A 15,229-nucleotide genomic window follows, 5' to 3' on the forward strand; every position below is an offset into this window, starting at 1 on the left:
GTCCTAAAAGTGTGCTATCAAGGGAGGGAAAACGATGCGCAGGTTCTACGGCCCAGAGGGAAGAGTGGTGGCCACATCTGGATGGCTTAAATAGAAAAAGAGCAATTTCCAAAGCTACTAATAACTGATCAGCAGTGTAGGGCAGGGGCAAGCGCGAGCACCTGTGTGTCCCTCTCCCACTCGGTGCCTATGACAGGCATTACTAATCGATCATGGCACGCTTTCCCACTCCACCCCCGTTTCTCAGTGTTGCATTCCAAGCAGCCACTACCGATCGATGCCCAGTGTTGTACAAGTGGAAACCTCCCAGGACCCACAGACTAGCGCCTAGCCACCGCCACCCCCGCCCCCACTGCAAATTTGTTGGGGACGAAGGGCTCCCTGGAAGAGACTGGGATGGACAGAGAGCAGGTTCCAGGTACGTGGACCAGGCTTCCGTGTCCAAGATTTCGGCACAGTCAGGAGGACTAGGCAGGTGGTGGAAGCGAAGCAGGTGGGGGAGGATTTTTGCACAGATGGACTGTGAGGTCATAGCAACTGATCCTGGGGCAGAGGCCATCTGTTTGTCTGTCTGGCCTCTGCCCTAGTTTTATGCATCTTGGCTGATGTGAGCAGCTGGTGTCTGGCCAGAGATTCAGGCTGGACTCTAGGGGCGCCCGCGATGCCAGGACCCTGGGCAGGAGGCGCAGGCCTCCCGAGGACGCTGCCGTCTCTAAGGTCTGCCCAGCCTGCAGGGCTGACCCAGACTGGAACATAAGCCTGGCTGGGAGGAGGGGTCCTTTGCTACGATGTCAGTGTCTCTTAGGTTACCCAGTGGCAGGTCCCCTTAACACCACGTGCCAGGCACAGGGGGCCCTCAAGTGTTAGAATAAACAAATGAATACCATCTCTAAGGATGCAGGCTGATAGGAGCAGGGCTTCCTTCACACTTGCCCTTGATGGAGGGGAGCAGAGTTTTCCAAATGGACCTCTGAGGACCTCTGCTCCTAGCGCATTGACTAGAAGGGGTTGTAGGGAAAACACTGGATCAAACAAAGTAAAAGCAGGTCTCTTTACTCGGGGTCTTCTCAGGGCCTGAGATACACTGGGAGAGTTAAGATGCGGGCATAAGCGTGCAGCATTTCCTGAACTAACTCACTCGTGGAAAGCTCTGGGAGATTTCTATCAGTGGCTCGTGGGACTAGTGTTCCACAGAACCCTGGTTTGGGAAACACCTCCCAAAGCTGCCCCCATGGCCCCCACGGCTCCGCAACGTCATCTCTCTGCTGCCTCCAGCGCCATGGAACATTCCTGCCTCCCCGTGCGCTTGCTAATGCTGTGCCTGCCGCCGAAATGCCCTCTCTCTTCCCCGCCCTCTCTCCGTGTTCTGTCCATCTTAAGTCCCGGCCGCTCCACAGAGTACCCCACGGGCCCCCCAGGGGGACTTCACTGCTTGCCGCTTTATCTCCTCAAAGAGATGGCAGCTGACGCGTGCTATTTCTTTGTGTCCACGGTGTAGCCCAGGTCCAGCCGGTGGTGTTCCAGGAGGGCACGGTTGACCAGTTCAGGCGGGGGGCAGGTGTGCAGACTCATCTCCCAGCCACCTTCTCTCCCCTGCAGTCTCCTACTTGGCTCACTGGGTGCGAAGCAGCCAGACCCCACAGTCAGGGAGGAAATTTCTCCATCGCTGGAACCTCAACTCTCTTCCTCTGCTCCTTAATATGCAGGGAGCATGGACAAGAGGGAAGGGAACCAGCTGATCTATTTACATGTTCTCTTGCTCCCAAGTGAAACCAGGGGCATTTTCTTATTTAATTATTAATGCCCTAAATCAGATGGTGCCCGATACGTTAACCTCTGTCACTCCGAATGGAGTCGGCCTAATAACCACTGCGGCAGCATTGATTTTCCCTCAGTCATCTTGTGAGCATATGTCTTTGGGATCCAGCCTCTTGAGAGCGAGAGCCCCGGGAAGCCCCGTTAACGTGCATGGCGAGGGGTTTGCCCGCATGTGGGGGTGGCTCCCTTCTGGCTTCTCTCCACTCTGCCTCAAGTGAAGTGTCTGAGATGAGTAGAAAGCTTCTTCTTCGTCTTTTTTTTTTTTTAAATACTTCTCAGAGAGAGAGAGAGAGGGACAGAGCAGGAGTAGGGGAGGGGCAGAGAGAGAGGGAGATAAAAAATCCGAAGCAGGCTCCAGGCTCCGAGCTGTCAGCACAGAGCCCGACGCGGGGCTCAAACCCACAAACCGCTAGATCATGACCTGAGCCGAGGTCGGCCGCCCAATCAACTGAGCCACCCAGGTGCCCCTAGAAATACTTCTTCTAAAACCAGTTACCAAGAGGAACTGACTGGTCTGACCTAGGACTCGACCCCGCCTTTGAGGCGTTATGCGACACATGAAGAACACAGGCTGGAAAAGCTGTCCATGTGAGATGGGACTTGGTAAGCGCTGGGCCGCATGGCCCAGACTCTAAGCTCTGTGAGTGTAGCATGCCTGGCACCCAGTAGGTGCTCAGGCCCTGAAGGGGAGGAGGGGCTGGAGACTGAGCTGGACCTCGAGTTGACGGTACTTGCACGTGGAAAGTTGACAATGTCGGGGGGTTGAGGACGAGGGGGCCAGTGTGAACGAAGAAAAGAGCGGGAGAGACCAGTGTGGCCCAGGGCGGGAAGTGTGGGTGATAAGGTCGCATCTTTTTTAAATTTTTTTTTTTCAACGTTTATTTATTTTTGCGACAGAGAGAGACAGAGCATGAACGGGGGAGGGGCAGAGAGAGAGGGAGACACAGAATCGGAAACAGGCTCCAGGCTCTGAGCCATCAGCCCAGAGCCCGACGCGGGGCTCGAACTCCCGGACCGCGAGATCGTGACCTGGCTGAAGTCGGACGCTTAACCGACTGCGCCATCCAGGCGCCCCGATAAGGTCGCATCTTGTAGATTGGGCCGGGTTCTGGGAGAAAGCGTGAGGGTGAGGGAACCTGAGGGGAGCCTTCCACGCTCAGGCTGGCCGTCCTTGGCCGTCCTTCTCAGCTCCCTTCCCACACTTCCACAGAGGCGGACTTGGCCTCAGATGGGGGACCACGTGGATGCTGGTGGCAGGGCTGTTCAAGGGTTGGGTGCGAATCCCCCCTGCTCTGCTGGCCTTCACGCCACAACACGGACAGAGGAGAGAGGCCGCCGAGCTGCCTGGGTCCTTGTCTCCTCTTCCTGGGTGCTTATCCAAACACCCGTTCCTGCCCCCACCCCCTCCTCTATGCCCCAATATCCGGTGGGAGGCAGCTAAGCTGCCCTGCCCAGATCGGACTCAGGGAGGAGGTTTTCAGGAACATTTGGAAAGATGTCCCAAATTCTCCAGCTCCCTCCATCCCCCACTCCTCTCCTGTCACCATGGACCCAAAGGGGCCAGAGGGACACTCTTCTCTAATCCAGGTGGCTTTATCCTTTAGTGTTCTAAGCTTCCTAAGTTTGAAGATGCGGTCGGGAGGTCCTCTCAGGAGATCGCTGTAGATTACAGGAGTGACCAAATTAATGAGACAGGGCTGTGGAGAGAACTAGAACGAGGCATTCTCGGCCGCTGGCATCCTGACTCTGTGCCTTTGGGAGCACCGTGTCGCTTCCATTGTTCCTTGATTTAATTTATCTGATGGCTGATCAGTCCCCCTTGCCCTGGAAGATGATTCTTCTCCTACACGAGTCTCCCTAAAACATGATGCCACGTCCGGGCAGACTCTTTCTGGGATCGGCTGTGGTTCCTCTTCTCAGAGGGGAACGGGCTGAAACGCCCTGTGGCCTCAGTGCTGCGTGGGCTCCAGGCTGTGCCCAGCTCTCTGTGGAGAGGCCCCTTGGGGCCCCGAGGACGTAGGGGGGGAGTGAGTGGGGAGGGGAGAAGAGTGGCCGTGGCCTGCGTACTCCTGGACTTTGCAAATTGAGTGGGAACACCAGAATTGCTTTTCTCTTTCCTAACTGATTTCCAAAATACTTGTAGCCAGATTGTTTTCAGATCTCAAACAGAAAAGCCTCATTAATCATTAATTTGGACCCCCACAGTTGTGCAGAACTTGTGACAATTTGTTTATCTTTGAAGGAGCTGCTAAGAAGGAGTTTAGTGAGGAAATTACTGGGGATGGGGAGGAGAGCATTTAACCTTTCACGAAGGAAGACAGGAGCTCTCTTTAGCTTCCCTCCGGGTACAGATGGGGGTGTGTGTGACATCCCTGTCACTCTTGTCTGTCCCTGAGTAGGGTGAGTACTTCCTCATCGGTGAGCTCAGGGCCAATGGACTGGATCCTCAACCATTTCAAGCCTGGGGACCCCTTTCCAACATCAAAATATTTTCTATACCATCCCCGCCCCCAGTTATTAGCAACTGCGTTTTTTAGTGTGTCAGACGGAGAAGAAAAGCTACTCTGAATTCAGTAAAGCTTTTAAGCAAATCACGATAGCATCTGTGTACACATGAAAAATAGTGCTATCTTTCTGAGCCACAGTGTTCATTCATTTTAGAGCTGATGTTTGAGCACATATGAATTCCAGCTCCCCGGGGCGAGTTTCCCTCCCCCTTTGCCCCCAATCCCCCCACCCCCACCCCCGGAGGTGGGAGCCCTGGACAGTTCTCTAAGGCTGTAGGGTCATGGGGTCCTGGAGCCAGGGCGGGAAGGAGCCTGGGGAGTTGACATCTGTGTAGGTACACTTGACACCTGCCACAGGCTGTCACTTCAGGGGCCTGGATCAAACTCTATGAGCTGCTTCCTCAAAGCCCCTCACCAGGCCTTCGTCCCTCGGTGGGAGTGATGTGTGCATCAGTGTGGGAGTCAGAGACTGATACCCCATAGCAGCAAGAGAAGCAAGGTCCAGCCTTCTGGGTGGTCTGGAAGGATTTTCCCAGCTCAGCTTCCCAGCTCTGGCCACAGTAGACACCTTTCTTCTCTTTCCTTTTTGCAGGAAGGAGTAGGGAGAGAATTGGATGCTCCAAGCATACCAGAGATGAGGGAGAACGGGCAGAGGGAGGACATTGCGTTTAAAGATCAGGGGTTCTTCGTCCGAGGATGGGCTCAGGGGCCTGAGGACACCCCGGTATCGCAGCCAAATGTTGTGCATGTGGGCATTTTTCTGGGGAGAAGTTCTTGAACTTTCCGGAGATTCTCAAAGGAGTTCCACGAGCCAAAAAAACTTTCAGAAGCTCTGGCCTGGAATTTCAACTTTTCCCTGACTCAGGCTTCCCACTCCCCGGTTACTCAGAGCTGGTGAAGTGTTGCTGTGTAGTCAAAGCCTGCGAGTGTGAAATATCAAATGCTCATTACATGACGTTGGGGGGAAACTTAGTCTGCTTAGCAAGTCTATTTTGTTGTTTCGTGTGAGAAGTCTCCGTGCCAAACAGATGCCTGGGAAAACGGTCTGATTAATGACGCTGCTTCCTTTGTCCCCTCCCCCAACCCCCCACAGGGCCCGGGATGGCACTCTCGGTGACAGGGCTCACTGTCTTCTCTCTCCTGCAAACTGCCCTCTCCCTGAACCCCGAGGACCCCAACGTGTGCAGCCACTGGGAGAGGTAAGATGTGGATCTCAGATGTCCAGGCACTCCCCGAGGGCCTCACCCTGGGCTTGGCACTGTTGGGACAAAAGCGGAGTCGGGAGGTACAGAAGCTGCCCACCGTGGGCCTGTGGTCCAGCTGGGGACACAGCACAGACGCTGGAAGACAGGACAAAGCAGTATGGATTCTGTCTGGGACTCAGGGCTGTGGGAGGGGGTTGACTTAGTGATGCAGTGTGATAGATGACAATGAACTCTGGTCCCTCCCCGCACTGGCCCTCCCTGACCATTTTCCAGAGGCCCAGCGGGGCTCAGTGCCCGTCCACAGGCAGGTGGGGTGCGGTGAGTGACCGCAATCCAGATGTGCTATTCTCCGATGCTGAGATGCCGTTGCTGCTGCTTCCCGCCTGGTGTGGGCAGGAGGGGACCAGGGGAAGAGCGGCCCAGGGCCTCTGCAGAAGAGCTGGCTGCATCCTGGCTGCAGCACTGGGTCCGTGGGGAATGGGCCAGGGCCCTGCAGACAGCCTGACTTTGAAGTACAAGGTTAAAGTATTGATTTTGGTGAGCAGAAAGATAGTGACCGGAGACCCAATCAGGAAAAACCGAATTAAACCCTGGAATTGATTGGCCGCGCTGACCAGGACGACTCTGCCACTTAGATGTTAATAAATCAAATGAATAAAATTAAGATGAGGGCCCGGTGGGGGAGGCAGATGGTAGAGGACAGGCGAGTGGGGCTGGCCGTGCTCCGTGCTTGCGAGGGTGAATGTCCCGGCCCCACGACAGGGAAAGGCACCCCCCCGCCCAGGCCACCCCAGGCCCTGGAGGGATGAGGGTCTGGGGGCGCAGAGGGAGTGCTCCTACGCCAGTATGCGCATGTGCGGCAGTGACTGGGCGCTCTGTGGGGGTCCCCACAGAGTCCGCTGGAGCAAACCGACACCTGTTAGGTGCAGTGGGAAGAACACAAGGTCTGTAACGAGAGGACCTTGGTTCACTCCAGTCTGGATCCTGTCACCTGGCAGCTGTAGGACTTTGGGGCAGCGTCTGAACCAGCCTGAGGCTGCTTCCCCACTGTCAAGTGGGGGAGAATAATTACCCTGGCCTCACAGGCACGTTGGAGGATCGGGGTACCAGTGTCACGAAAGGGCTTTCGCGACCGCAAAAGTCGATTGTTGTCTTTTCTTGGTGACGCCTCTGGCTTTGCAGGAACCGGTTCTCACAGACTTTAAAGCACATCGGGCTCACCGGAGGTGGGCATGGAAAACGGAGTGTTCTGGGTCCTGGCCCCGGAGACTCTGATTCTACAGGTCTGGGGTAGAGCCTAGGGATATGCATTTTTCATAAGCTTTCCACATGGCTCTGAGGTGACTCAGGCTTCTTGCCCTTCTGGTCTTGGTGAATTTAAACCTTTCTTTCCCAGAGGGTGAGAGAGCTGTCAGGTGAAGTTGCACACTAGCCTCCCCGGTTGACGGATCCCAGCCTCGACAGCCCCCTACTATCCATGTGATCCGAGGCCGAGACATAGTTGCTTCCTGAGGATGGCTGTGCTATGTCCCCACCTCCAGGATACCTCCTCCCGTCTGCCCTTCTCTGCCTTCCCCAGCTCCTCTAACTGGGCCCTCTCCTCCAGGGAGCCTTCCCTGATGGCAGGGCCCATCCTCACTTCCCTCTTCTGAGTCCCAACTGTGGATCTGTTCAAACTGAAACCAAATTCTCTAATTTCCTAACCGCCCCCCCCCCCACCCTCCCCGCAACATTAATAAACTGGGAATAGGAAAATACTCTGAACTGAGCTTGCACTGAGCTGGCATTTCAGGCTGATTGGGCTATCAGCAGAGGTGATCATTTGATGGGAGGACAAGGACAGACCCTATGGCTAAAGTGAGGTCTGGGGGCCCCTGGTGCTTCTCCAACCCTTAAGGGGGAGGAGGCCTCGCAGACAGTGCCCCATGACACCGGGCGCCTTCTTCTTCTTGGCTTGCCTACCTGAGCTCCACTGCGTACTACATATGGACAGATTTAGTCTGCATCATTCCGGAAACACGCCCTGGTCCCCAGAGACCGCTTAGGGAGACTTTCTCAGCTGGATTAGTGCTTCTGGCGGGCTCCTTGTTAATTATGCCCCTCCACCATAAAACCCAGCGGAAAGACCTCCCCTGGCTGGTAAAGCCCAGTTCTACAAGATTAATCTGGTCCCTCATTAGCATATTGGCAAGCGAGCGTGTTAAACCGCCCAGCCATGAAACCAGGGACACACTCTTCGCCCCGGGAGACTTGGAATTGATTCAAGGTCTCACTGCCAGACTCACTCGGCCCAGGGGACCCCCTGCAGAACTGGGACCGTTCCCCCCATGATACTCTCCTCACCCGTCTGTCGGGCTGATGCCTCTTCTCTGAGCACCCACTGTCTGTGTCGGGACGGGAAGGGGTGCCTGAGTCCCCGAGTGCGTAGCCAAGGTGGGGAGCCCATTCTTCGTGTGGTCTTGCTCCTCTTCTCCCCGCCACAGCCAGGGAGGAAATACCTCAATGTGTAGCACAGGAGGTGAACCATTGCAGTCGTATAGCAATGGTGGCCAGCGTCTATTGGACGCTTACGGTGCACCCATTAAAAATTTTACGTGTGTTATCTTGTGCTGACAATTTTACTTGTTATCTTACTTTACCTTCCCACCACCCTGAGAGATGGACACTCTTGTTGCCTTTCTTCGTCCTCACAGTAACTGCGCGAAGTCCTTGGCAGTATTTGCCATGGCTTTACAGGTGAGGAAACGGAGCCTTCCGTGAGTTACATAACATGTCTGAGGACGTGCGGCTAACGAGTGACAGGGTTCGAAGGTGACCCGGAGCCCACGCACGCTTATCCAGTCATTCTTCTGCCCTAAGTGAGGTAGTCAGTAGCCCTGTGGGAGCATAGGATCGTGGACTTTCAGAGTTGGAAGGGGCCCGTGGGAGGTCAGGGGTAGGTGCCGAGCTGCCTCCGTGTCCCCGAGCCTGGAGATGAAAAAGGGTTTGGCCCATGTCTGCGCAGATGTGTGCCTCTGTCTCCGATTGCTGCTTGCCAGCTGATAGAGGCTCAGCAGGGGCCCTCATATCCTCAGTGCTTCAAAGAGCCAGAGAATTTCCCAGCACCCCGAGTCCCTGGGCCTTGCTGACTGCTCCTGGCCCCGCTTTCTGAATTTTAGATCTTTGACCTTTCCGGCATCAGAGAGCCTGCTGTGGACCCACTCGGGGAGCTGGCCTGCTCAGCCCCCTTGCAAGCAAACCAAGAGCTTCCTCAGGCAAAGCAGACGGGCTTTTATAGCCTGGATCTAGCCATCTGGCCCAGGTCAGTGAGCCGTCTGGGGGGAAGCGGTGAGGAATACCAACCTACATAAAAATGAATTCCTGAAGTCTCAGCTGGGGCCCTCTCCCAGCCTGCACAGCAAGGATGAATCTTCCCTTCAGCATCCCGGCTCGACCGCCTTTTCATACAACTCCCGGCAGGGGCGGGCAGGTAGAAAGACATATGGGTCAGGCTGAGATCCGCCCCCCTCTGTGACTTCTACCCACTGTTCGGGTTTACAGCCAGCAGGCAGGATAACGAGGTACTACTTGGATTAGGGGATCTGGGGCATGTCCTTGATGCTCCCCCCGCTATCCCGGAGACAAAAGAGAGCGGAAGGTAAGTGACCTTGGGGAGGTCACTTGGTCTCTGTGATGTTCATTGTCCCTGTTTGTAAAATGAGGCTAGCAGTGCCACCTGTCTTAGAAGATTGTGAGGATTAAAATGGACTCAAACACTTAACACAGGGCCTTTAATGAGTATTCGCAGTTATCGGTACCAGCTGCGTGGCCCGGGCAACCGGCCTCTCCCTGAGCCTTAGTCTTTTTCAGCTGTGAAATGGGACCACTTTGCTATAAGGATCGGCTTCCCTGTAGACGCTTTGAAAACCGTAAAGATCCGCACAAAGTATTTTGAAACTTGTTGGCTCTGCCTTCCAGAGCCACGTAGAATAAACCTAAACTCTGCTTCGTTCGTTCTCTGATAAATGAACTGGAATTTCAGAAAATGAACCGGGCCCAAGGGCAATAAGGGATGTGCCTTGGATCCAGCCTGGGGTCGGGGAGGTTTGATTGCTGAGGGCATGCAGGGCAGGAGGAGGATAGCGGGGTGAGGGGAGGTTTGAGCCCCTGGACACGTGGCTGTGGGCCCGGCTCCCCCGGGGAAGGAGACCCCATACCAGCTCAGCCTCTCAAGTGCTGACCATAGCTTCTCCGTCCTCCCGCCTGACTTTCAGCTATGCGGTGACCGTCCAGGAGTCCTATGCACACCCCTTCGACCAGATCTACTACACGCGGTGCACAGATATCCTCAGCTGGTTCAAGTGCACCAGGCACCGGTGAGTACCTCTCTCGGGGGGTGGGCTGGGGAGGGGGTGCTGGGCCCTCAGAGTGTGGCTTTGTGCCGGGTAGTAAGAGTCTCCTGTAGCAGCTGTAGTCAATGCACTGCCGTCTGAGAGTCCCTGCTGAGGGCTTCTATCTGGCCAGAGAAGCTTATGGGCAGGGTAGGGCAGAAGTGCTAGAGAATTCCTGCCCTGGGGCGTCTCTCACCCAACGAGAGATGGGGAGTTGGTGGATAAATCCCCTGGTTCCCTCACTGGAGGGTAGAGGGGAAAACTTTGAGGCGTATTCTACACATATCCCAGCATACCTTGAATTGGCTGCCTTTTCCACCCTCTTTTTCCCTCTCCCCTCCCAGGGCTTCCTTACATTACCTCCCAAATAAACTCCTTGTCCTTGAATCTTTGCCTCAGGGTCAGCTTCAAGGGGAAATACAACCTAAGACAGAAACCTCAGAGCAGGGGTAGCCCCATGCCAGGGCATCTGGTTTGGAGAACTGAGCTCAGGATAGGACTTGGCACCCCCTCGGCACCTTGGCCAGGCTGCCCATGGGAGACACTCAGTCTAAATGACTGCACGGGGCTCCTGCTCCCTTGTCTGCAGCGCCCCCCGCAGGTCACGCCATTCTCTCATGTTGCTGGGGGAGAGAGGAGAGGAAGGAAGAGAACACGTTTTGTTGGATAACCCCGGACAAGCTGCTTTATTTTGGGATTCCCAGGGTACTCATCAAACATACAGTGATCCTTGCCCTGCCTACTCACAGGGTCCAGTGAGGTCAGGGATGTGAAAATACTGGGAAAAATACAGGGGAAGATGGAAAAAAGCGAGCTGTTAGATCCGGGCAAGGTGGCACTATTATCTGAGGGTAAGCGGGGGAATGAGGGGGACGCCATCCCTTAGGTTTCTTTCCTAGTTGCTCAGCATCTGTGTTGGTTTCAGATTTTTTTTTGCTTCCTCCTCCTGGGCCTAGTCCCTCTTTGTGGTTTATGCCTAAATCACGGTGGGTAGCAATGTGGCTGGGGAAATTTGCTCTACGCTGAAAAGCCAAAGTCCTGGTTTTCATGTCTGAGCGTAGGACACGATAGCTGCTTTTAAAACCCTTACTGGCTAATTCCAACATCTGGGCCACTTCAGGGTTGGTCTTCATGGGTTGTCTTTTCTTTAATATAAGTGATATTTTCTAGTTTCCTTTTTCTTGAGAGAGAGAGAGAGAGAGAGAGTGAGAGAGAGCGTGAGTGAGCATGTGTGAGCAGGGAAGGGGCAGAGGGAGAGAGAGAGAAAGAGAGAGACAGAGAGAGAGAGAATCTTAAGTAGGCTCCATGCCTAGCATGGAGGCCGACACAGGGCTCTATTTCACAACCATAAGTTCATGACCTGAGCCAAAACCAAGAGTCAGACACCTAACTGGCCGAGCCACCCTGGCGCCCCTCCAGTTTCTTCTTATGTCTAGTAATTTTGAATTATATTCTGGGCATTATAAACAGCAGAGACTGTAGAGACTGAGTTCTGTTATGTTCCACCCGAGAGTATTGATTTGTTGTTGTTGTTGTTGTTGTTGTTATTGTTTTGTTTTAGCTATCAGTTAACCTGGCTACAATCAATTTCCCGTTCAGTATTTTTGGTCTTAGCTGGACTGTGTGGGACCTGTCCTCCACACACATAATTCAGGGGCCAGGAGTTTGGACAGAGACTTTTGTAATGAATATGGGGCTTCCTCTTTGCTGTTCTTTTTTCTGAGCGGGGTTTCAATTTTCACTTTTCAAGTTGCTGGACTTGTCTTGTGGTGCTTCAAACCAGTAAGGCCGGGTGCCTTCTCTCTGAATTGTAGCCGTCCGGAGTCCTTGTTGACTGGGTCCTGAACTTGGGCTCACCTTGCCCAGTGTCATTTCCTTTTTCCCGTGTGTATTTCCCTCCAGGATCCACCTTTGTTCTCTCTCTAGTGCCTTCTGGTAGTTGTTTTTTTATATTTCCCCCAGATTTCATAGTTGTTTGCAGGAAGGTTGGCCCAATGGGAGCTAGTCAGCCATTATTACATTCCCTTCCCCTCGCCCTTGACTATGAAATGAGGAGGTGGGGCCCAATGCCCCCTTCCAGCTTCCTCAGCTGTGCCAAGGTAGCCGCGTGTGGCCCCAGCCAAAGGTGGAGGCGGAAATAGAAGCCCCGCTCCCTCCGTGAGCCCTGTCAGGCCCTGTGCCAGAGTCAAGTTTGCTCTGAGGTGTGGCTCTGTTGGGTTCTTGGAGGCCAGGGCTACTATCCATCAGCGCCGGGGGGAAGGTGAGTGAGTGGCTGCTTATTAAAATAGGCTGCATTCCTGGAACATGAATTATTTTGCTAAATCATTGAGTCGCCTTGCAGCTTTCCTGATGACCTAGAGTGTGCGTGCTGACAGCTGCACCATCAGTCTGCCTCAGTGCAGAATGGTTTCTTTAAAGGTAGCACCCTTCTCCCGACAGCCTGGGCCCTGGCCCCTTCCCTCTCCTGCTTCCCACCCCGGTGCTGGGAGCAAGCAAGGGTCTCCCAGACCAAAGCCATGGGAGACATCTCCGTCCCGGCAGGCTTTCACGGTGCCAAGACCACCCGCCCCCCGCCACTGGAAGAGCTGAGGGATAAGCCTGTGTAGTACGGCGACCGGGTTGGGTGAAATCTAAGCCAGCCCTACCTCGTTCTTTATCTGAGAGGCCTACACCACCCCTGAAATTGCCAGGAGCTGCCTTCCTGTGCCACGGAAGTAGCCTCACTGTGAGGCCGGCTTACTTCCCATTATGGGCTTTTGACAAAGTAGAATGCCCTTAGTTTACGACATTCCCAAATATCATAGATTTCCCCAGAAGCCCTGCACTGTCATTTGTCATTAAGCGAGGGCTTTAAGGACTGGGAGGGCTGGCCCAGCCTGTTCTATGGGACTCCCTTCCTACGTTGGCCTAACCCTCCATGGAAAGCAGGCTGTAGGCGTCTCCCATGTCTGGTCCCTGATGCTCTGCCCACTGAGGAGGGGTCTGCAGGGAAGGCTCCCCTGGGGTGTTGGTGGGGGAAGTGAACGGGCTCTGGCTTCAAGGCCCAAGGACTTGGGGTTGAGTCGTAGTCACATGTCATGACCTTGGGGAGTTACTTCCTCTCTCTGACCTTTAATGGCCATTTCAGTCTCTTCCATTTTGACCCTGTGTGTGAGGAAGGGGCTTTGCCTGTCAGTACCCCATTTTGACTCCCTCTTAAGGACTCATTCCACCCACCATCCATTTACCTGGTCTTCCTCCTCACTCTGGCCTTCCTGTATGGCCAGCCAGCCGCCCTGTGGGAACTGGCACAGGACAATAAGGGAAACCTGGGGGCACTGAAATTAGACTGATTTGGGTTCGAATCTTGGCTCTGAAACTGATCCATTGACCTTGAGCGAGTCATTAACTTCTCTGAATACCAGTTTTCTCATCCATAAAACAGAAGAGGGATACATAAGACAAGAATAAAAAACCCTAAAAAGGAAATAAAATAAAGGTGACATAGTAATGCTCCCTGCCTCGGGCAGAGAATGGAATGAGATTTCGCCTATAAATCTCTGGCGCAGGAGGAAGTGTCAACATCTGTGTCAGCAGAAGAACGGGAATGCGAGTCTCTGACTTCCAGTCCAGAGTTCCTGCTCCCTGGGCCTTAGTTTCTTCCTCTGCAGAGCCAGCGGTCAGTTCTGAGCCTTCCGAGGGCTGAGGACCTGTTATTTTGGGGTGACGGAGGTTAATCTGCTTCCTGGGACTGAGTCAGACTCGGGGGGCCCTTTGCTGACCCCGTTTTGGTTCTCCAGGTGTGTGGACCAGTCCCTAGGAGGCCGTGAGCAGTGTGCTTGTTGGGGCAGACACTCTCGGGGCCCACACCTCCGGTCTAGGTCACCCTATGAGCTCCTCTGGGGGTTTTTAGGAGAGCCCCTCCACCCCCCGCCCCGGTCACCTTCCACAAGTACCCCAGAAAGTATCTTCCGAAACCCTGTTCGATATCACGCTGAAGAGACCTGGGAAAGTCAGCAGGTGTAGCAAACGCCGCGTCAGTAATACATTCTGCATCACAATGGCCCAGATGCAGCCATCGATTTTTCTTTATTGTGTTCCTTCATATTTGAAGCCGCCATGCATTTTAAAGTAATTATTGAATGGCATCCTCCATGTGGCTTAACACAAATATCATTCTAACGGGAGTGATTGATTTTCAATACTTTCAAGTGGCTTTCTCCCTTGTGCCTTAGGATCAGTTATAAGACGGCGTATCGGCGTGGCCTCCGGACCATGTACCGGCGCAGGTCCCAGTGTTGCCCTGGCTACTACGAGAATGGAGACTTCTGCATACGTACGTAGGGGCCGCCTCTGTTCTGGCCTCACTGGGGTTGGGAGGCGAGGGGAGAGAACAGAGAAGAGAGGTAAGCAGGCCTCAGCCGACCCGAGGGCTCCAGAAGTCCCTGCCTGCTGCTGGCTCTGAGGGGATCACGGGTCTGGTATAAACACATTGCGTGGGATCACATGGGATCAATGGAAGCAGGTCAGTTCCAGGCTTTGGTGGGGTGAGGAGAGAAGTGGACCCTTCCGGAGAGGGTGCTCTGAGGAGCAGTGGGGAAGAAGGGCTGAGTGGCTGGCACAGATCTGAAGGGCTCCAGAAGGCTTTGTTGGATGGAAGGAGACTTGAATGGATAAACGGTGACGAGATGGATGAATGGATGGATGGATGGACAGATGGATAGAGATTGGAAGGGAGGAAGGAAGGCAAGCTGGATCATTGGATAGCAAGACCATAGTACCTAGAAGGAGGATAGCAAGAGTAAGACAGATCACAGGGGGCCAGTTCCAGGAAGTGGGAGGGTTTCCAAAAATGATCAGGAGACACTGAAAACAAGGGGGGTGCATGAAAGACACATGGAACCTCTCCCCCTGTTTGTCTGCAGTGGCTCAGTGCTCTTGGTGTCCCCAGAGAGTCAAGGGCTGAGTTTCTGGCAGCTTCAGGCCCTCTGGGTGGGGGTGGGGGAGCAGTTCTGTGCAGTGGGAGATACCCAGGAACCTGCAGATCTGAGTTCTGGTCCCAGCTTCTGAGGCATGTGGCTTTGGGCAAGTCATTTCACCTCTCAGGAAGAATGACTCCAGGGCCCTGTTGGAGTCTAATGGACTCTTTCCCACCACCTCTGACAGGTGTAATGGGGCCAGGATGGGGCTCTCCTGTGGGCAGTAGAGGGTTGCCACTGTGGGAGAGTGTCAGAGAAGCTGGGAGCCCCCCACTATTAATGACAGAGGGGAATCCACCCCCAAAACTTCTGCCTCTTCATTTGGAGGCAGATTTGGAGAGTGATGTTCCTTGTTAGTATTCTCCTTGCCC

At 54.2% G+C, this 15,229-nt stretch overlaps 1 protein-coding gene across 2 annotated transcripts in view; it reads left to right on the forward strand.

The window, feature by feature from the left end:
• The first annotated feature begins 5,426 nt into the window (after positions 1–5,426).
• The window catches only part of MEGF11 (multiple EGF like domains 11), a 229,653-nt gene continuing 219,850 nt past the window's right edge, over positions 5,427–15,229 (forward strand). For both annotated transcript variants that reach the window (XM_047074919.1, XM_047074920.1), the window contains exons 1-3: positions 5,427–5,524; positions 9,784–9,885; positions 14,115–14,215. In XM_047074919.1, the coding sequence (XP_046930875.1) occupies positions 5,427–5,524; positions 9,784–9,885; positions 14,115–14,215 (301 nt within the window). The remainder of the gene's footprint in view (positions 5,525–9,783; positions 9,886–14,114; positions 14,216–15,229) is intronic.

This window comes from Lynx rufus, unplaced genomic scaffold, assembly GCF_022079265.1.
Source record: "Lynx rufus isolate CCGP_SWC_20201006 ecotype Redwood Valley unplaced genomic scaffold, mLynRuf1.p SCAF_13, whole genome shotgun sequence".
Lineage (NCBI taxonomy): Eukaryota > Metazoa > Chordata > Mammalia > Carnivora > Felidae > Lynx > Lynx rufus.